Source organism: Drosophila sulfurigaster, chromosome 3, assembly GCF_023558435.1.
Source record: "Drosophila sulfurigaster albostrigata strain 15112-1811.04 chromosome 3, ASM2355843v2, whole genome shotgun sequence".
Lineage (NCBI taxonomy): Eukaryota > Metazoa > Arthropoda > Insecta > Diptera > Drosophilidae > Drosophila > Drosophila sulfurigaster.
Genome location: NC_084883.1, coordinates 953,944 through 976,545, shown reverse-complemented (window position 1 = coordinate 976,545; position 22,602 = coordinate 953,944). Strand labels below are relative to the sequence as shown.

Sequence of the window (22,602 nt, the reverse complement as noted above, 5' to 3'; positions counted from 1 at the left end):
GTAAAACACTAACAGTACTCTTAACAGCATTTCTGCGAATCGTAGCAGGCAGCTTTTTATCGAGCGGCCGCATCAAGCTATTGTCAGTGTAAGGGAATTGTGTAGTCTAGATCGTTTGGTACTTTTTTAATTGTTGGGATATTCTCAACATTCACTCAAGTGAAATAAAATTCGGAATATTTAAGTTTGACTTCATTTTGCATCACTTTTTCTTTTACTTTTATTAAAAACAAGAATTGCGCTTTAGTTTGTCTAGAATACTGTTTTAACATCATACAAGTAACAATAAAATCTTAGTGTTTATAGGGGACGTCGACATTCTATAATAATAAATAAACTAGCTATAAGGCAAAAAGTTGTTTGTTTTAATTATATATATTAAATATTACTATTTATGTTGGTATATTTACAAATAATTAATTTTTTTCTGACTTGGCAACAGCAACTTGAAATAAGTTTAAGCGCATTTGGTGGGTTGCATTTTGAAAAATAGTAATAATATTAAAGTAGCATATTTTCTAATCCCAGTTTCAAATCTAGAGAAACTGATGGATCTCCTTAAGGCTTAAGCTATGGTGGCGTCTTAAAGACTTTGGCAGACTATGTCCATACAGAGGTAGGTATGAGACCTTCCTTGCTGGTACCGGGTGGCGTAAGAACTTCCTTGTTGAGGAATTCCAGCGGTAAATTTACCAGATGTCCCTGGAGAATGGAATTTAGAATTTAAATACAGTTCAGTCAAAAAATATTCTCAAAACCTTACCTGAATTTCCGTGGCACGCTTGGCGGCCAATTCGGGTTCGGTCTTTGATAGAGGAGGTTCCTCCTGATATTTCTTCAGACTGGCGAATGTCTTCACAAAGTCCGTGGGAATACACTTGAACACCTCATCGTAGATCTCTGTATTTCTAGTCGAGATGCGACGCCATGTATTATGCCAGAATTGATCACAAACCGGATCACTTATGGCTAGATCCGTGCGTGGCGATCTCTCTGAATCCAGTAATCCTAGAAAAATATACTTTAATTAGAGAAAATGGTTAGGAATAATTCAAAAAGCGAGAGCTTACCCAAATGCTCCTTAAATAGATATTTTCGCAATCTACCCGCAAATATTCCACTTGGATTCTTTTTACCATTCATCAGTCCGTCTTCGTACTCCTCATCGATTATGATCGCCGCAATTTCCGAATCCCTTTTGCCGATCATGGAACGATCGTTGATATTTGCCGAACCACAGATAACGACCCGATCATCAGCAATTAGCAACTTGGAATGGACGTAGATCAGTTCGGTAATTGGCGTATTATTCAGATACGAATGGTTGCGAAGACTGTGAAATGATATATAGTTCTCGGGCTTCGTAATGCCCGCTTCCTGAAGGCGTGTCAATATTGCTGTGCGACCTCTGCAAGATTAAGGAAAGCAGTTGATATTATTGGAGTTTTTAAGATTGAGTTTTGGGGAAGCTGATAGTCAATAAAAAACTTTGTGGGAAATTACGTTCTCTAATAATAAAATAGAGAAAGACAAATAGATACAATGTTTTTAAGGACATACCATTAGAATTAATTATTCATGGAACATATAGTGAAAGGACTGTTATTAAATTAGGCTAGGGATGATCAGAAATTCTTGATTTGGGGTTTCATTTTGGAAAGTTAATTTTAATTCGATAAGGTTATGATATGCAACACTTTGACTCATTACCAAATTCAGTGTAAATGTCAAATTAAAATGTTGTTGAGCTTAAATTAGCTTATATTAGTCACCTACCTTGATATGGAGGCGTAGTTCCAATGCGTAATGGCTCTGACCGCATTACCCGTACTGCCACCGACATCGCCCTCAAATCCGGGCAACAAAGGCATTATCACATAAACCCGAAAGCGTTTCTTTTCCCTGAAAACATTAATAACGAAAGTAAAGAGTTTAAAATAATGTCCATAAAAAAACCCCCCGATTTTAAACTTACTGAATGAGAAAAGGAACGAAACCCTTATATTTAAATACCAAGAAGAATAAATCGATAACACATCAGTCGTGAGATTATTTAAGAATAACAAATTTTACATAGAATTATGATTACTAAGGTAAATTAAGTATAATCTTCTCCTCCTTAAAGACTAATAATATTCAAATTTTGTTTTTAATAATTATTTAAATTGTGTTTCAAAATAGGAAACATCCACAGCAATTTGATTATATTTAAACTGATCTTTTTATCAACAATTTGTCTGAAGAATCGTATTACTTTAAGCATCAATCAATTACGAAACCGTTTACAAGTTAATCACAAACATATTGATGTCTCGCTTAGCTACAGCAATAATTTTTGGCAATCAGAAAAATTAGTGCATATTTTTGTCCAAGAATTGATCACTCCCTAAGTACTTAGTAATTGTTTTTAAAATATAAAACTACACGAGGACAGACAAGCAAAGTCGAATACAAACAAAAGTGAGCTTTAATAATGTGTTTCTATAGTAAAGTGAAGTAAGGTTGATATCCTCTAAAAACAACTTTATAAATAGAACCACATCATATACTTATTCTCATATACTGAACTTACTTGTGAGCACGCACGATGCGCTTGAAGAGCGTTTCTCCGATCTGGTTGCGAACATTATTGTACGCCCCCGACACGCCCATGCCGAGCTGCATGGTGATAAAGAACTGATTCTCAATGTAGATGTAATGCTGAGCCTTCGTGATGGTTTCGATGTAAGCATCGTGGATGCTTTGCTCCACGAGATCCGCCTCAATGAAGCCACAACTCCAGGCGGAGGCGCTGCGCAGAAGCTGGCAGGTGACGTTCTGCTGGCGACGCTGCTGCAGCTGCTGGAGATGGGCATTGAGCCGGATCTGAGCATAGCTCTTTGGCATCAGGTACGGGAAGCGTACATTGTCGCGCAGCTTCTCCAGCTTCATGGCATTCCAGCGCTGGATGAAGTGCCGTGCCACATCCCGAGCCGAGGCACCCACAACACAGATGCCCACATCGTGCCACGGCATGCGAGGCGTCGTAGTGCGATCGATAATGTCGACGAAGGGGGCGTTCAGATTCATCCAATCCTTAAGTATGAAATTGGAATAGTCCTTGCCGAACCAATACTTGGCCTGACCATAGAATTCACTGCTGAGTATTTGTGTGCTTGTCGTCGTCGCATTCAGCCCGGAAGTTGAACTGATTGCCGCCTCTGTCGTTGTCGCCTCCTCCTGTGTCTCAATGCTGAACACAGTCTCACCCATGGCCGTTGCTCCCTCCAGGTTTTCCTGCGCCTCGGACGTCGTCAGACGTTGCACAAAGTCCTTGCCCATGCGAGCCCCCTTCATCGCATTGTTCTTCAATCGATCGAGCATATTCTTGCGCTCCATCTCGGGTGTGTTCAGCTTCATGCCCTCCAGCGTTGTCGCCTCCAATCCCAATTCACTGGACGCCGCCGACAGTAGATCGGGAATGAGCAGACGATCGCCAGGTTTCAAAGTCCGCACCTCTATGCCAGACGTTATTGGAGCAGCTTCCTCGCTGGCTGGTGGTGGCGGAGATGGGGCACGTTCCTTGGTCGTTGCCTCGTGATGAGCATTGCGTGAGGACTTGCGTGAACCGAAGGCCGAGTCCACTTCGTCCTTGTTGTAGCAACCGCTGGGCGTGCAACGATTGCTGCCCGAAACGGAGGCGGTCGAAATGCTGCCCAGATCGGTCAGACGATGCGAACGATCATCCCAACGACCATAGCACAGATCCAAGCCGCCAATAAATGCGTAAGTCTGATCGATCACCACGATCTTCTCATGGTGGGCCCAGAGCAGAATGCCGCCACGTGCATGATCCGGATGCCGCATTACCTGAAGTGTGAGAAACATTCCATTAGAAATCAGCTAGTGACACAGTAGTAAGACGGTTGAAATCGAAATCTTGGATAAATTTGAAGAAAATGTCTCTTTAAGCAAGGAATCTAATATGACCTACATAGAGAACAAAATTAAGTTATAATAACTAGAAACAATTATGAACTTGGGATTTTATAAAACAAAAATATGTTGTCCACTCAGGGTGAGTTCTGTAATCCTGTTCTTTTTAAACGTAAATCTGAAATCAGTGAGAATTATTGAGCACGTGGTCCCTCAAATCTATTGTGTTCAAACTCCACACGGTTCGAATAAGTAAGAAAATAATTAAAAATAGTGAAGTGTAACTTTGTCTAATAATGAACGGAACTAAATATATATAAGAAAAATATTATATTTTTTAAACAATCTGCATTTTTACCATTGATTTAAGATTTCTGTTTTGCGATCAAATTTAATATTTTCAATTCGTAAATAGGGAATATATTTTAGAATTTAGAGTTTTAAATCCTAAAGTCAATATCGTTTTAAGAATGACCAATCTAGAATTATACTATAACAACTTTACAACTTCTTTCTTTTTAAAAATCCTGAAATTTTCTAATTCTTCGGTAAGTTAAGAATTAATTAATAAGGAAACTTTCTTAAAATTCTTCTTCTACTACATTTCCTTAACCCCACATACCTTGATATTCTCATGCTTGGCCAGCGTGGACTTGCTGTAGTAGCTGTTGATGCCCAGCGCCATCTCGACCTCCTTGTAGAGAAGCACAAACACCTTGACCCCCTGCGTTGCCTTGCGCAGCAGAATCTTGTCCAGCCGCCAGTAGTCGCCATCCAACGCTGGACGCTTCATATAGATCTCCGGACTCAGCCACCAGTCGGCAATGTAAATTTCCTCGGTGGCAGCCTCGAGGCCATCGGCAACTGCGGCCATGTATTGTGCCCCATCCACATACCACACGGCCTGAGTGTTGGCTCTCATCGGGGCATAGGACATGTGAGGATTGGGGCAGGTAAAGTCGCGAGCGGAGTCGTGAGCTGTGTGCTTGAGGAACTGCATCCATTCCTTGCACTTGCGACGCGTCCAACACTTGAGCACAATGTGCCGGCTGTTAGTCAGAATCTGGAGACCTTTGCGCATGCCCGTCTGATAGATGCCCGTGGAGACATCGAAGCCCTGATCGAAGAGAATCACAGCTCGAATGCTGCCATCGGTGGGTCGCACATAACCGAAGCACGTCTCCTTCACGAAGAACCAACGATTGCGCCACGTGCCACAGACGACATCCGAGCAGAAGTAGTTGCAACGCACGCAACAATTGCGTTGAAAGCAACCAAAGAAATTGCAACCAGCCTGGCCGGGACGTGTCGATCCGGTTCGCTTGAGTATGACTCCTTCTTTGCCCTTGAAGCCCAGACCGGATACGAAGGACACATTGGAAACCTCCACAAAGTTGAGCTGCAAGAGAGGGAGAGAAAGAGTTTGAGTATCGTAAACAAAATAAAGTTAAAGGTGCAAATCACATCTAACGATGAAATTGAGACTAGCATAAGAATCCTAAATGAGTTAGTTGATGAACTCAATATTGTCATACTATACATATATATAAAATAATGTCATACAAATACTTTTAAATACTTATAATTTTACAAAAAAATAAACCTATTTAAAAAAACATTTCCATTTTTCTCTTGTTTTAATATTTCAGACAGTAGTTCTTGTAGTAAAAATTAGTCCATCTTTCTATCTTAAAACTTGTCTAAGCTCAAATAAAGCCAATCGGATTGCGAACTCAAAAAATATAACACGTTATAAAAAGCATATCCTATGAAACGCTTTCTATTTTAAGCAAGTAGTTTTGCGTTTCAATAAATTCATTTCAAGCTTAAAACCGAATCATATACTATAAAGAGTAATGCCGATAATTGCACACTCTTCTCTTACATAAAAAACTACGCAATTGCAATTATCTACAGTGAGCAATAAAATATATTATATAATACTTTTATGCATTCTTTTATTTTAAACGGTTGCGCGCTAATATAAAACAGTCACCACGATCGTAAAATATTTTTGTTGAACTAATAAATGTTGTAACTTGACAGCTGCGAATCGATCGTATTTTATAAACTAAAGTTAAGTGGCGACATTCAACTGAAAATTTGTCATATAAAATACAAATTTGATGCCTCGAAAATAATGCAGTAATATGAAGTGTGTGTTGAGATTAATTATTTTCTGCACCTTACATAAAATTGTAAATATGTTATTTCTCTTGTAATTTAAGTCAACTTGTTTACTTTCTGAATTAATGACTGCAATACACTGATCATATTATTCAATTCAAAATATGAATAAGAGAGCTACAGTACGGTATTATTCTTAAAACATACTAAATTAAAATACTAGCACTGAAGCTATATTTAGTGTATATGCCTTTTCATACCCGCAACCAGGAAATGTATGTAACAGGTAGAAGGAGGCATCTCCGACCCCATAAAGTATATATATTCTTGATCAGCATCAATAGACGAGACGATCTAGCCATGTCCGTCTGTCCATCTGTCCGTCTGTTCGTATGAAACACTGGATCTCAGAGACTATAAGAGATGGAGCAATAATTTTTTTCGACGCAGATTAAGTTTAAGTTTGGTCACGATCGAAGAAATATTTATGGGCAAAAACGCCCACTTACTAGGGGTCTTAGTTGTTTTGACTGATAATCTGGTATATTGTGCCGTCTATGGTATATTTTGAATGCGGTACTATATCGATATACCAAATATATCATTCGGTATATTTATAGTATTTTGGTATATGTTGAGCACACTCGACTGTAGCTTTCTTACTTGTTTATATACATTTTTAGAATATTCTTCCTAACTAACTAATAGTTAAATCTTTCTATTTCACCCATCCTCTATATTATTTCCACCTTTCATGTAAGCTATATTTTCTAATTTTTACTGGCACTAGTTTTAGTCTCTAAAATAAATCTTGTAATTATAAAATTCGTTCAAGTTGCCCTATTCTAGTCAACTTCCGAATATCACAAGTTGTTCACCCACCGTTTCATGGTGATATCGATACAAGCTGATGTTGAGCAGATTGTAGAGATAATCTTCCAGCTGCTTGATGCGCACAGGCAAATGCTCGACGGTGATTAGACTCTCTGGGCGATTGGGGAAGCGAGGCAGCTTTCGTTTCTTTTTCTTTCGCTTCCGTTGACTGCGACGAGGCGTGAAGCTCGAGAGGATCGAGCTGTGTGTGGGACTAACGATGGTGGCAACAGTTCCAGCTCCTTCGCCTCCTCCTCCATTATTATTATTATTGTTGGTTGGCGTGCTCGAATGCTTGACTTTGGTATGCGCTGGCAGATCCTTGAGCGTAGACTCGTCGGCCATTTGACTGGCGGCCGCCTTGAGCGTGTGTCGCTTCTCCTTGTGAGCTCGACTCGGGAACGGAATGTTCAACGAGGTGCGAAAGAAGCTGAGCTGCTGATGCAAGGAGTTGAAGTGCTTATAGCGTCGCTTGATCCTCCACGTGAAGGTGCCGTGGGTGAGCTCAATGGTGTACCTGTCAGGCAGAGAAATATTTAGTAATCAGCATAATTGAAATATGGAAATAACTTACAAATTCGGATTGAGCAGATGCGTCGTCACGCTGCGCTCCGTGTCCACAATGCGCACATGGATCTCGCGTCCGGGAATGAAGACCTTGCGTTGAAACGAATTGAACTTGACGTTGGGCCCATAGATGCTGGTGTAGGGTATCTCCTGTCGCATCAGCACACTGTTCTCATCGTCGAACTCCTCGTCATCGTCGTCGGTCTCCTTGCGCTCCACCAGCACCGGTTTGTCGCCCAGCGTCGACAATATCGTCACGGAATCGGGAAACGCCAGCGTCTCATCGTATTCCGAGTCGACCATCGAGAACTGAAATTCGGGCAAACAGCGATTGTGATGGCTGATCTCATTATCCTCCTCTGTGATCTCTTCACTGCAATCCTTGAACACATCATCATAGAGTTCGTTGTCATCCACATCTTCGCCAAGATCGCGATGATGATCGGTTGTGTAGGGCGGCAAAGCCGCTCCATTGCGAGCATCCGTCATGGCCTCGTACTCCGCAAAGAGGTAGGAACTATCTATATCATCATCGTAGCCACGATTGATGTAGCCGGCATAGTGCGTTGGTCTGTAGGCATCATCTGCTGGATATTCAGCTGCAATAAAGAGAGGATGGTGGTTAGTTTTAGTCAGTTCCGATATGAACACAATAAGCTAAGTAATTACTATTTTTGATTATCATAACAACGATTTATTCTCAATTCAATTCAATTAAGACTTAGTAGACATTTCAACTTAATATTATAGCCAGCTTCAAACACTTGCATCAATTGAAATTTTTGGGAAACTCAAACATCTTTGAATATTGCTGCTGATTTAAACAATGAAGAACAGAAAACTGAGCTCAAAAGTTTTCTTTTAAGCTTACAGACACCCAACATTTTAGACATGTAAATTCAAATATTGAATTTCATTTTTAACTATAGTACTACATTCAAAATATTCCATAGAGTACAAAATATATCAGATTGTCAGCCAAAACATCTAAGACCCGTAAAAAAGTAATCTTAAATATATTCTACAATCTTCATCTAATCGAAAACAAACTTTCAGGATGAGATAAATAAATAGTATTTACAATTGTTATTTGTTTTTTAATTTTCGAAATTTTGAAACAAACTTTATTAGCGCCAAAAAATTATATCACCATCTATTATAGCCTCTGAGATTTAGGTGTTCATACGGACGGACGGACAGACGGACAAACAGACATGGCTATATTGTCTCGGCTGTTGACGCTGATCAAAAATATATATACTTTATAGGATCTGAAATGCCTCCGTCTGCTTCTTATCTTACCTTCTTACCCTTCTACCCTAGAAGTAGCGGGTAAATAGAAATAAATACAGGTACTTGAAGGATGATTCCTATAAAAAGTTACTTGAATATCCTATCAATGAGATTTAACATATTTATACAAGGAGACATTTCCCAGATTCCAAACCTTGCAATTTTAGAGCTTGTTTCAAGTAACATTTGAATACTTAGCATAAACAAATTTCAAATAATTAGCTACATTAATCAATAAAGTGTCCATGAAGGTCAGTTAATTTTAAGCAATGCGTTTCAATTTGATTTTTATATAACACATAGAAATGAAGAACTGTAAATGAAGAACTGTAACCGATCCACATTGAAGGTGTTACATGTCGTATCATGTGTTGACTCGACTCTTTGGAGTGGCTTTCAGTCGTAGCCCACTTTTAATTAGCTGAAGTAGAGTTTGTTACATTAACTTGTCGGTTTTCAATTAGTTTACATAGTATAAAGTACACAAGTACAGACATATAAGTATGTTAAGATTGCCGTGTTTCTATTCTATTCTCCCACTGCTGAGTCAAGCATTTAATGTCAAGTTTTTTACTGCTGATAAAATTGTATATGACAACGGCTTCTTTTCTTTTGCTGGAATTTGGTTCAATTGAAAAGCACTTTTAAAATGTCGAGTGTTTCAAGAGGTTTTATGTTTTCACAAGAATAGTATGGTTGATGATGACGGAAAAAACTATAAAGGTTCTGATTACTTATAAATATGAAAAATGTTTGCGTTTTATAATAATAATAGTATTTTTAATAATAATGTTATTTTTAGGAAACAGGTTATTTAATTATTATTTAACATTATAAGAACAATAACAACAACAATAATAAAATTAATAAAAATAAAGATAATAATAATAATAATAATAATAATAATAATAATAATAATAATAATAATAATAATAATAATAATAATAATAATAATAATAATAATAATAATAATAATAATAATAATAATAATAATAATAATAATAATAATAATAATAATAATAATAATAATAATAATAATAATAATAATAATAATAATAATAATAATAATAATAACATGAGAATAATTTAATATCCAACTCGTATATGTGTAACTTTATATGTGGAATCATTTGAATGGCAAAATCTATAAGCTGTAGAAATCCCGTTCGTCTTATTTTAGTTAATATTAATGCCAAATTTAATTTGCACTTTCGAAGTAATTGCGTGATTTATCTATCAACAGTAAAATAATACTTGACTCCATAAATTATATTCTAAATATAAAACTTATTTAGTTTGTGCAACATATAACACAATTGAATGCAAAGTATAATCACGTTTTAGTTGTAAATATTCACTCTTTATTTTAGTTCACTATTTGCATCAGATTTCATCTGCAGAATGAATTTTATCCCAAACTCGTATAATGTTTCACTAGTTCAATATGCGATTATTTTATAGCATCCTATAAATACCAAAGTCAATGTCGAACTGTGTAATTACGTAAATCGAATAAAGTTTTATGTATTATATTAGGAAACGCCTTTGGCTCGGGTTTGTTTATCGTACAAGCAAGAAGTACTCAAGGTTTAGCTATATGCGGTCGGTGAGCATTACTCAAAAGAGCGAGTGTATAAATTTCGAGCTGATAAGAGGTTTGGTCTAACGATAAGACGGTGGCCACAATTATAAATATGCTTTGTTTGCGATCAAAGTATATTTATGCGGCGCAGCCGGAAAGATTTGCTGGAAAATAACTTATGGCAATTGTTGTAAAACCTTGCCTCTAAGCCGCGCCAGACAGTTGCCTAAATAATTGGTAAATCGGTATAAAGTACACTTCCCTTTGGGTCCGACTTTGCACCCAAAACGATGACGCAGCACATCAAAATATCACACATAACAAATCACGCAGAAATATGAAATTGTTGTCTACTGATAATCCGATGTATATGTAGATTATATACACACATCGATCGAGTCTTTTGCATATATGTATATGTGGGAGTATTATATGAACAGTTGCCAGTGATGGATGGACACCTGTTATTAAGCGCTAATCAAAGTACTTGACTAAATTATGATTTATATATGGGCTGGAGATAATGCTCGATATCAGCACTATCATCCTGATGACAGTGCAACCTGATGACAGTGCAACCAACTGCCATAGAGCACTGAAATCTATTAGTCCCAATGATAGCGTAGACTTATAGCGGACATAAATAAAAAACATCACTAGTATTATTTTTATAGTGCAGATAGCAGCTAAATATAATTATGGAGAAAATGGGCAAGAGCGATAACAGAATACAGTGGAAAATAATAATTTATTGTGAATATTTTCTGATTCGGCTAATCAGAGCTTGATTACAATACTCTGACACACTTTTTCCTAAAGGTCACTTCATAAGTTTACCTTAATTACTTAGAAAGGCAAAATATTATAACATTTTTTATGTATTCTTGATAATTAGCTTAGCTTAGAAAAGAAGGATGAATTGATAAATAAAATTTTACAATTATTTTATATTCAGAACTAATATTTTAGAGACTATTTAATGAACTATCTTTTAAAAAAATAATACGTATACGTATATACTTATAACTTGTTGTATAATTTTATTAAATATTTGTTTATTTCGTATATTCCATATGATTTTTATTCTTGAATGAATATATTTAAAAAGTCTCTATCACTTAATGACATTATTGGTAATACATTTTCCAAATATTGTTTGCAGTTTACTATACGTATACTTGTTGACTTGTAGTATGTAGAACATTAAATTGTACGTATTTAAATATGTGAAATAACAAAAAATACAAAGTATAACATATTTTTACTACCCTCAAATACAATATTCATCTAGGTCTACATTCGACTTATCGCAGAAACCGTTCTTTAGGAAATCCAAGCAAATTATCATTAGTCATATGATGTTTGTCTGACGCCGCAAGAAAAATATCTTATCAGTGGAGATATTGGGTTGCCTCAGAAGTCTACTTAGCTCTAAATAGAGCCAAGGTTGCTTTTTGGGATCCTATGTCAAGTTCGCCAGTGCCGTAAATAATAATAAACCCCAAAATTGAACTTGTAAATCTCATTTAAAGTGTGCCCCAGTTGTGTGGAGGCTCGCTTCACTGACATTGGACGCCAGAAAGTGCCATAAAATATCTTGTAAGACTGCCAAGTTTAATGGAGATCACGTGACCGGACACTGAGATCGTTATCAGAGTTCAGGCTGAGAAATAATAATAAAAGTACAGAAATAACTTAGGTCTTTAACGTGGAATAATATTTGGAATATATATTTTACTATGTCCGAGAGTAGTTCAGCGTCTGGCGTCTGGCTTTGACGTCATAAAAAACCCATTCAGAATGTTATTATCTTAAAATTAGTCATACGTGGATTTAGGTTCAATGATCCCAGCTATATTTTACAATCAAAACAGTTTTTTTTTTTGTTTTGTTTTTTGCTTATGCATAAAGTGCTTACAAAGTTTCTTTCACTTCATAACAATGCCGAGAATGTTTGGAATAATTTGGCATTACGTAAGCAGATAAGTTCTGCAACATTGTGAAATACCTTAACAACAACAAAATATTATGCGAATGACGTTATTTAAGTGTTGAGATGTTTCTTGATATCTCCAAGCATATCACTTTTATTCAACTTTTTCAATAGTTCTAGTTCTTCAATTTAAATAGCATAAATTTAAATTATTTTCAAGTCCGAAAAGTGAAAAGAAATAATCGAAGAAATACAAAATAAAACGTGGCGAGCGCGTCCGTAGTTTATCAGCTTTTAACTGGCAATCAAACAAATATTGAACTGGCTCTTAGCAAACAGTTTGTTCACTTTCATTGTAGTTAAACAGTTGCCAAATTAATTCACACATTCGCAGGGTGTTCGTATAAATTGCTTCGGCACGCAGAGAGCTCACTTTGAGTGTTCCCTCTGACACGATAAGAATGGAAATAATAATAATAAAAAAAGAAGTGCAAAGTGAGGCAGACGCAATGCAGTAAGTCAACACTCGAAATAATCAACAAAGTAATAAAACCGAAAGAAAGAAGAAGCGAACAATTAGCGAGTAAATTGTTTGATAAAAATAAAGCCAACCATAAGCAAACCTACATAAAAATGTTGAGAAGACAACGCGCCAAAGGTGCTGCTGATATAAAGGGGAATTTCTTTTCATTTCGATTCCATTCGATTCGATTCTCTGACTCATGTAAATAATGAAAAATTGTCATTATTGGTTACTTTGATGTATCAGAAATAGCATTGATATATGTATATCTCGGAGGGTGATTGAGTCCCCTAAAAGGTCTTTCAACCCGCTTCGCGATCTGGGCCAAAAGAAATCGAAACTTCCTGTTTGTAACTAAATTGAAAACGCCAATAACGTGCCATGAATTTTGAATCGGACTTTGGGGCGTTATGAATAATTAGCTAATGGTGCCGTTAGTTTGTTGGGGGGGGCCTCTAAAACTCCACGGGGCGAAGCAACACGCAAAGTGCCTCGGACACGTGAAGCGAAAGCAACGGCCAAATTCCAGGGTTATATAATAATTAGAAATGTGAATACACACACATCGAGTACTCGAAGCAATTGCACTTGGCCACACTGTTTACATTGTAAATTGGCCGTGTAACAAGTCGGAAGTGTCTATTTGTCTAATGTAATGGATTTGTAATGGAACTGCCAAAAAATACATTAATTACAACTATTTAAATGAGCTCCTAAATATTTTATTTAACCACTTGCTTAAGATCATCACGTAAATTTAAGTAATACTCATTTAATATTTCGACCTAGCCTAATTCGATAGTTAAATTAACTCCAAATTGTTCAAATCTAAATTATCAGTTTCTTGAGATCGATCGTAACTCTTATTTTAATCCTTTAGGGACAGCCAGAAATAATTGTTTAATATTATATTTAGAACTTTCATGAAAACCAGAGGACGTATATAAATTGTCAGTTTATACGAAATATATACTATTGAGTAATGTCAATATTTAATTCACCAATCAGCTGCTTCCAATTTAAATAATATGGATTTATTATTTCGTAATTTAAAAAACATCAAAATTCATAATGTATTAGAAACTAATAATAAATAATGAATACAAAAATTATTGAACAATAATTATATTTCATAGAATAATTAGTTGCTTAAGTTCATGCCTTCTATTTAAATAATATACAACTTTTTTATATTTTGTTGTATTAAATACTTCACAATTTGTTATTGAATAATAGAAAATTCAAATCAAATAATATAATTAATTAAAATATATTCCGAACTATTTTCAAAATGTTATATTCTAAAGTGTGTCACCAATTAGAATACACATTCCATATTTTTGGATTTAAATTTTCCATTTTATTATTAAGCGTCAAATATTTTCATCTTTTAGTAATTTAATAAAACACAGAGCTATAAGTATCTCTGTCTATAAGAAATAGATAATATTGAGTATTTTCCATTATGGAGAAACTTATTCTTGTTATTTTTTCTATTGACAGTAATGCATATCTGGTTTTGTTCGAAGTCTGCAATATTAAGTGAGAATCTAATAAACACAAGTCATCGAATTCATATTGATATTTTATGATAAAATCTCGTGACAATTAAAATCATACTGCGAGAAAAAAAGATCGCAATACTAATTCGTTTTTAGCATTTCAATTCAAAAATTGGAAAGGTTTTATTTTTGGTATTTATTGATAAATAAATCATCAATTGCGTTTCGATCTAGCGGCTACAAAAATACTGGTCTCAACATTTTTGACTTTGGTGAACTTTCTGCTTATTATTGTTATTTAAATGTACTTGAAATCGGCATCGATTTTCGACTTATAAATACTAATTATATATTGTGCATCTTAATGGAACCGGTTACGAATTAAAACATTTGATTTTGCATAATTTCTTTTGTTTATAAATCAACCATAATCGTCGATTGAGCTGCGATTTAGGAGTGCCGCAAATGTCTCGTGCATTAAATCTAAAGTGTTTTTCCCTTGAAGATAGTAAAATAGCGTGCTTTAAATATTAATTGCTGACAACAGTTGCTTTTCGCCATGCTTTCTGTTTTACATTTATTATTATTACAGAACACTTTGTTTTCCTTTTTGTCTTACGATTGAGTCACTTCTTTCATGTTTCGCAATATTGTGTTGGTTTGGGTTTGGTCTCCAATGGAATTAAATCGACTTACTAATTTTCTATAAATATTTTCTATTAATACTCTGTTGACATTATCAACATTTTCTGGACTAATTTTAATCATTGAAAGTTGCAAATTATATTGATAAAGAGTTTTATTCCTCTTTGTTCTATTTTATCAATTTGGGGTGCATATTTTATTAAAATGACTTGCAAAACAATGGCTTAACTCACTTTTCTTTCATTAAACATTTCTTAAGTTGTATTTTTCTGGAAATTCAACTTTCTATCAATAAAACAAAGCGGGAAATATTCAAGCTTGTGACTTGAAAAACTATCTAATAGACAAAAGCAATATTTCATGTTAACATTAATTACTATAATTTTGTTTAATCTACTCTGCCCATAGACCTAGTCTCTGAATCTTTAGACTGCTGATCTTCATCGCCCACGTGAAAATTTTTCAGCCAGTGGCATTTTTGGACAAATTCTTTTTCACTTTCTCAGACAAACCGGCTAAACAAACCGGTTACTCGTATAAAATAATTCTAGAAATTAAACAAAAATCCGAAAAAAGGTTAAACGTGAAGATTGCTCTAGTTGAGTGACATCGACTAGAAAATACGCTGTCTAAAAATTGAAGGAAATCATTATATTTAATTTTTGTGTAGACACCTATTTTTCTTTACAAATCTATTATATATAGATTATATTCCTACAACATTTTTTATTAAATACGTTTAATTTCATGACACTTATTATGTCAAATAAATTTATTTCAACTAAAATGTGCAGTATTCATAAGTGTTTTCCTAAAAAAAATAACTGAATTTAATTTAAAAACATTTTTTCTTCTTCCACTAAGTTTTACATCACACAGTATTAATGAAGCTGATTAAGCTGAGTTCTTTTGAAATTAATTAACATTTTCAATTGTTTATAAAAAAGCTTTTTTCTACCGTCTGTAATACCTCACTGTCTGAGAGTGCAGAGTATAAAGTAAAACTGGTCTAGCATTATGGAGTGCTGTGCTTAGGTTGTAGTTGTTTTTTTTATTTGTGTTTTTTTGCATGACGCACAAAAAGCTACTTGGATTAGAGAACTGGTAATGATCTAACCCAACATGAGAGAGATACAATCGAGAGACAAGGCAAAGCCTGAGAAAATGTTGCAGAGAATCAAATCAACTTTATTGTAACATATTTATTACCCATGCTGGCCATCAGCTGTGAAATGCTGCGACGATGACGTCGCACTTGCAACGCTTCCACATTTGCTGCCAACACCGTGTCGGTGGCATCCTGCAGCTGCAGCGTCTCATTTGTGGCAGGAATCTGGACTTTTGGCTGGGACATTTTTTAGCTGTTATTTTTGTTGCTTCTTCTATTGATATATTTGGTATTTTTGGTATGCGATTTTTTGGTGTCGTATTTTGCTTGATATTGACTGATATTCATTTTACTTTTTGTTGCTGCTGTTCGCATTTCAGCAGCTAATTAAACAACGTAGAAAGAAAATAATATACTTGGGTAAATATTATCTGTGGTTTCTTTTGTTTATTAACGGAGTCAACAACTGATTGCAGTTGCCTGAAGAATTGGCTCACGGCTATTGTATTTTGTATTTTTTATTTTATTGCACATAAAACAATTAAGATATTTTATGACAATTATTATTTTTCATTACTATTATGATTAATGGCTTTATCACGTTCTGATTTTTATCGAAACCTTGCAATGGCTGAACATAATTTTATTACTAGGTTTCTTCATTGTATAATTATTATTATTTTTTTGTATTTTCTTAGGTATACAAAATTTGGTTTTGCTTTTTAAAGCTTATTTTTCTTATTTATTTTTTTATTCATTTATTTATTTTTTTTTTTTGTATTATTACACTTAGTTTGTACAAAAACTTCCGGAAGCAATACAACTATATTTTTTTACTTTTATATTTTACACAAATTTTCGCAATTATTACACATTTCTTTAAATTTTAATTGTGTTGACCAACATTTGTATTCATTTAACGCATTTAATTTTTAACTGGAAATCACACTTAACATTTGCCTTTTCGCTTTTTCAATAAAACTTTGTTTTCATTATTACTTTTCAAATATTTTGTTATTGCTATAAACACACACACACACACATGCACACTCACACACGTGTTGCTCATAAACTTTGCACAACAATTAACAATGTAATTTTGGCACAAAAGAAAATTTTGAAATTCATAATTCATAAACATCAAAAAAATACTTGTATGTGCAGCTGTTGTTGTTGTTGTTGTTGCGCGGTTTACAAAGAAAATGTTTGATTTGTATCTTTTGCTGGCTAGCTGGATGATGTTTTTGTATCTTTGAGATAACTGCACGCATAAGATGCAGAATTCCGTTAACTCGGCAAAGAGACACGTCTGCAAATTCTGCAATTCGCTGAGCTGTGCTGTGCGCCGTGTGATAATGTACACATTAATAACAATAACAATAATAAATAATAATAATAATAATAAATTTCCATTGTTTACGTTTTGCCAACGACTAACGGAAGTTACAGCTTGGCGTTTTTGTTTTTTTTTTCAGAAGTCAAAAGCCGTTCAGAAGAGAGCGAGAATTTAGCGCGCAGTCGCCGTCGCATTAAAAAGCTGCCACGCCGCTGTCGCCGTTTGCTGCGCTTCTTGTTCTCGTTTCACCGTTCGTCGTTGTTGCTTTGCCTTCTTTGCTTCTTCTTTCTACCTGTGTGTGACAGCAGCAGGAACAACAACAAGCGCCGACCAGCCGACAAGCCGACAAGACACACTGCGCAGAAATGAAGACACCTCACACACACACACACACGCACACACACTTACACTGACACTGACACTATCACTCACTCATATAGTTAAGTGTGCACTCACACACACAGGGACAACGCGAGCCCCCACAACGATCGAATGAGTTGCGAACGCGAAACGCGAGCGCCAAACCAAAACGTGTTGCGCCACCGTTGCCGTCACTTTACTTAATAATAGTAACTAAACTTCGCCACAAATGGTCGAGAGCTTTTTTCACTTTGTGCCAAAGAAGCTACCCGAAACGGTTAACGTTTACGTTTAACGGTTAAGAGAGCGCATCGGCTCTCTCTCTCTCACACTGGGAGAGAGCGAAGACAGCGGAGTTGTCAGAGAGCGAGAGCGAGATAACAAACAAAGAGTTTAACAGCTGTTAAAGCTTTCGAACAAGACAAGCAAAGGTGAGCGTAGAGAGCGAGGTGAACCTCGTGCAATTTGAATATTATAAAGTTTACAAGGTATCTCGGTCAGTAAAACCAACTCGCTCACTCACTCCAATATCCACAAGGTCGCACTTATCAGAGAGCTCAGTTGAAACAAGTTTACCACAGAGTTTGAGGGATATTATCATCAAGGCAAAGCTTTGGTAAAAAGCTCAACAACGTGACAAGGTTATGAGAGCTTTCATGGCTAACTCAACAACAAGTTGACAGGATTATCTCTTTTACAAATGATTCATCAGGATAAAAGCACACGCATAATGACAGCTCTTCAACTATCAAGGCATTGTCTCTATCTAATCTGATCGAGATAAAGGCGTAAAGCGAACGCAAAATTGCAGTAATCACCACTCGTTATTCATATTTAATCTTACACGGAAAATAACACTTTAGTGCCATGCGTTGCCAATGAGGTGCGAAAAGCAAAATATAATTACATTTTCAGATTAGATTACATAAACATTAATGTCAAAGCATTACAAAAAATGGTATAGTTTAGCAGTAAAGAGTACATACATAAATGATTCAGTTTCTTGAAAATATGTCAAGATTATTACAGTAGAGACTCTCTTGACGGACAATGATCATCAAAAATTGTTAATCCGTTCATTTAATTTCTAATATTCATATCAATTTTAATCACAATTTGAATAAAAAGAAAAAGAATTAAATCAAATTATCAAATTCTTTGTGAGTAAAACTAAAAATTCATTTTGATAAAATTGAAAATAAAAACTATTAAATTATTTATGACTGATGTATTAAATTTCTTTGTCCATAAATGGCTTCCCAGTGAAAATTGGATTTAAATGAATCTTTCATAGGTTTTCAGTAGATTTCAACAAAGTTTCAATAATAATCTGCATCAGGCCATAGAAATGAAATTACTTACAAAATATAATAGGTTTAGACGATAAGAATATTGTTGAATATTATTGAAACGCATCAAAAGCTGGATCAATTCCATTTGTTTGTCCACTTAATGCTTTGGATTTCTAAAATATATTTTATACCCGCTACCGCCCATAGGGTAGAAGGGTATTATAACTTTGTGCTTCCAGGTAGAAGTATATATTCTTGATCAGCGTCAATAGCCGATATAGCCACGTCAGCCTGTCCGCCTCTCTGTATAGTAGTAGTAGTTACTAGCTTTGGCCGACAATCTGATACATTTTGTACTCTATATTATATAATATATTGAATGTAGTACTATTAAATATACCAAATATAGTCTTTAGTATATTTTAGCACTTTTGTGGCACATTTTTGGTATATTTTAAGAATAATACTGCACTGTTTCAAATGAGCAGCAGGTATCTCACAGTCGAGCACACTCGACTAGTAAGTAGTTTACTTACTTGTTAGCTTTAAGTTAGTAAAATGTAGATAGAGTATTTTGTATTCGAGCGTTTTTCTTGTATTCAGATAGACGAATTTTATGGCATTAGATAATTTTTGAGCCAGTCCAATACTGGTTTATTGATACTCGAAAATATCTTTGAGTAATCCATGTAAATTATAAAGAATGCAATCAGATAGGAACCTGTTATTCTATGCAATAGTTTACGAGTTAAGCTTTACAACACTTGTCGAATATACAAAGTTTTTCAAAGCGCTTCAATTGTTTACCAATAAAATTATACGTATACGAATACGTATTTCAAAGCGTATGTAGATAAGATAATAATGCAGTGAAATGACCCATTGTTATATCGGTAATTGAATGTTACTATATCTAACTATGTATTCGACTACGAGTATCTGTGTGGTTGTGTTTTTTTTTACATAGACGTGGGGAATGAAAGTTTGGTTGGGTAACTGTGACCTGAGTTTGTACTTCCCACTGGACTTTGTGATGAGAGCTTCAACAAATTGTTTTCACCCACATTGAAAGCGAGGAAATACATATTGAACTGAAAGCTATGAAAATTCTTCTCTTTTGATAATTGAGTTTACCACAAGACAAATGAGTGCTAATACTTTATATTTGTTAATTTACATTGGTTTCAATGAAACATCATATTTGCATTGAAATAATAAGAAAGATGATGCATAAAACTGTTTGGAAGAAAAGCTAAAAGCTTACCAACAACATTATTTAATACAACATTTTTCAAAATAATGCCTTATGATTTAAGACTTCGTCTTAATCTTATAAAAGAAAAACATATATTTAGAACATTATTGATACACTAAGGATACAATAAATTAAATTCACCTGAAAGATGTTTTTTAAAATAACTGAATACTACCATAAAAAATAAAAATTTATAGGAAGAGGAATCGACGTAAAGCAAGTAAAATTTTGGACTCGCCTGACTTGACAGAAACAGAGGAAGTAAATCGATCTACTTTTGATTTTTCTATTTATGCCGAATCCTTTAAAACATCGATTAATTCCGAATAAGGCAAAAAGAAATAAATATTCATGTTGAAATGCACATGAGAAAATTAATGTGATATTATTAAATTGTATTGCACATGTATTATACTGCCTTTTAATTGTGAAATATGTTGCACTAAATGGTTTCAATTATCAATTAATATTCCAGTTGAAATAATTCTTTAAAAGAATATAAGCCCTTGAAATGAATATTAAAATGTATTGCGAATGTCACGTAGGTCAAGTGGCTTTTAATTATATAAAATGTTGCGAAAACTGTTTTAATCAATCGTTTGAAGAGCTTCTTTATCAGACACACTTTACACACACAGTTGTAATCTTTGAAATTGAAAAATACTGATTTGCGATAATGAGAAAGCGTTCTTATCGAACAAGCTTTGTTCGTCATGCGTTTGTCTGTATTGTATCAATTGTTGTTAACTTAAGCAAATTAAGAATTTTGCACAAATAAATTAAGTTTTTATGTGAGTTGAATTCTTGATGGCATTTCATGATGATTTTATTAACACTGATCAGAGAGAGAGAGAGTGAGAGTGTAGGGGGAAGGTAATCAAAGTAAAGTATTTTTCATATAGAACTTTTTGAACCACCCACGAAACTTCAGTTCTTCAGTTCTTCAAATATTCCTAAGATACTGTACTTACTCAAAGCTTTAATGGATCCACAAATTAAAGTCAGCTGTACACTGGCCTTCGTTTTAGTTTATTTTAATTGGTTTTTTTTTTGGCTCAAGTTTGAATCTTTTTGCTTTATTATGATTCATGTGGCACTCACACAATAAACTCCAGCATACACAACATTACACACACACACAAACACACGCGCACGCGAACACAAGAAGATCGTGTGTGTGTGTATGAGTCTAGCTCTTCAATTAAATATTCGTCGAAAAATTGCTAGCAAGTGCAATTCAATTGGGGCATGCAGCCAAAGGCGCCAAATTAGCACGAAAAACTAGAAAATCAATTTCGGATTTCGTTCAGACGCCACACCAACAACACTCACACACACAAACACAAACAAACGCGCACACGAACGGGCGAAGAGATACACAAGCACAAACACACTCACACACACAAACAAAATGAGACACAGCACGCGGACGCGTTATTGTTGTTATTGGAGGATTTTGAACTTTCACGGCACTACTTGAGAAAACTTGTTGCTTTTTATGCTTTTGCTTTGAAGAGCGCAGTCGCCGCTGCTGCCGCCGCAGCCGTCGCCGTCAGATTTATAACTGAGCAAACAATACACGCCGCTTGATGTCTGCTGCTGCTGCTGCTGCTGGAAACTGGAAAAGCGAAACTGAGCGCGCACTGGAACGCATTAGTTAATTGCGTCTCTGTCTCGCGCACTTGCTTCTGTTTGCATTTCATCGGCATTTTTTGATTTCATCAATTATGCCAGACAATTTCTGGTTTAAGTATTTATTACACATTTGTATTTTTAATTCAAGCTTTGGCTTCTTCACGCCCGAAGACAACGATTACAAAGACGCGTCGCTTCGACAAAAGCTTTTGACTGGAAGTGGAAACAAAGAGAGCGCGAGAGCATAATGGCGATCAAACAGCTGATTGATGGCACAGTGGTATAATGTTGTCGTTCATTGGCTCAAAATATAAATCGGTTAGTTACACTTGACTTTTTACTCTCCAATTCCAGAATTTATGTGTGTAAAATGCGCATTTAATTCCCTTGCAAACCAGTTTCCGGATTTAAAGCAAACATGTGTTAATGTATAATTCCAGTTCTGTTTAAGAAATTCGTTTACGAGAAGAAAATCACAGCAAAGTAAGTAATTGACGATAAGAGCTAACGATAAGCTATATAAAAAAAAGTGGTATAGGGTGCCCCGTTGTAAAGCAAACAACTTTAAAAATTTTGTTTCACATAATGTAATGTTTATTTTTAAACTTTTTTGTTTGGGGTTTTCTTGTAGTTATGTAGTTTTATAAATTGTTTCA

At 35.0% G+C, this 22,602-nt stretch overlaps 1 protein-coding gene across 4 annotated transcripts; it reads right to left on the bottom strand.

Moving 5' to 3' along the window:
• Positions 1 to 176: 176 nt before the first annotated feature.
• Positions 177 to 22,013, bottom strand: LOC133840964 (phospholipase D2). Of its 4 annotated transcripts, none has more exons than XM_062273190.1 (10): positions 17,813 to 17,966; positions 16,170 to 16,451; positions 7,490 to 8,081; positions 6,925 to 7,432; positions 4,538 to 5,314; positions 2,573 to 3,849; positions 1,777 to 1,902; positions 1,071 to 1,408; positions 764 to 1,008; positions 177 to 702 (listed from the first exon to the last, which is right to left on the bottom strand). In XM_062273190.1, exons 2-10 carry the CDS (start codon positions 16,312 to 16,314, stop codon positions 601 to 603), a joined length of 4,110 nt encoding a protein of 1,369 aa, XP_062129174.1. In that variant the 5' UTR covers positions 16,315 to 16,451; positions 17,813 to 17,966; the 3' UTR covers positions 177 to 600. The 4 variants fall into 4 exon arrangements, with proteins under 4 accessions (XP_062129174.1, XP_062129173.1, XP_062129176.1 ...); XM_062273189.1 differs by having other exon boundaries at positions 17,697 to 17,963; XM_062273192.1 differs by lacking the exons at positions 16,170 to 16,451; positions 17,813 to 17,966 and adding an exon at positions 17,697 to 17,806.
• Between the last annotated feature and the right edge of the window lie 589 nt (positions 22,014 to 22,602).

Coding starts and splice junctions, on each gene's coding strand:
- LOC133840964 (XM_062273190.1), bottom strand. CDS start 16,314: ATGTCCCAGCCAAAAGTCCAGATTCCTGCCACAAATGAGACGCTGCAG. Junction 1,903..2,572: donor CGCATCGTGCGTGCTCACAA/GTAAGTTCAGTA, acceptor TAATGTTTTCAG/GGAAAAGAAACGCTTTCGGG. Junction 703..763: donor AGCGTGCCACGGAAATTCAG/GTAAGGTTTTGA, acceptor TCCATTCTCCAG/GGACATCTGGTAAATTTACC.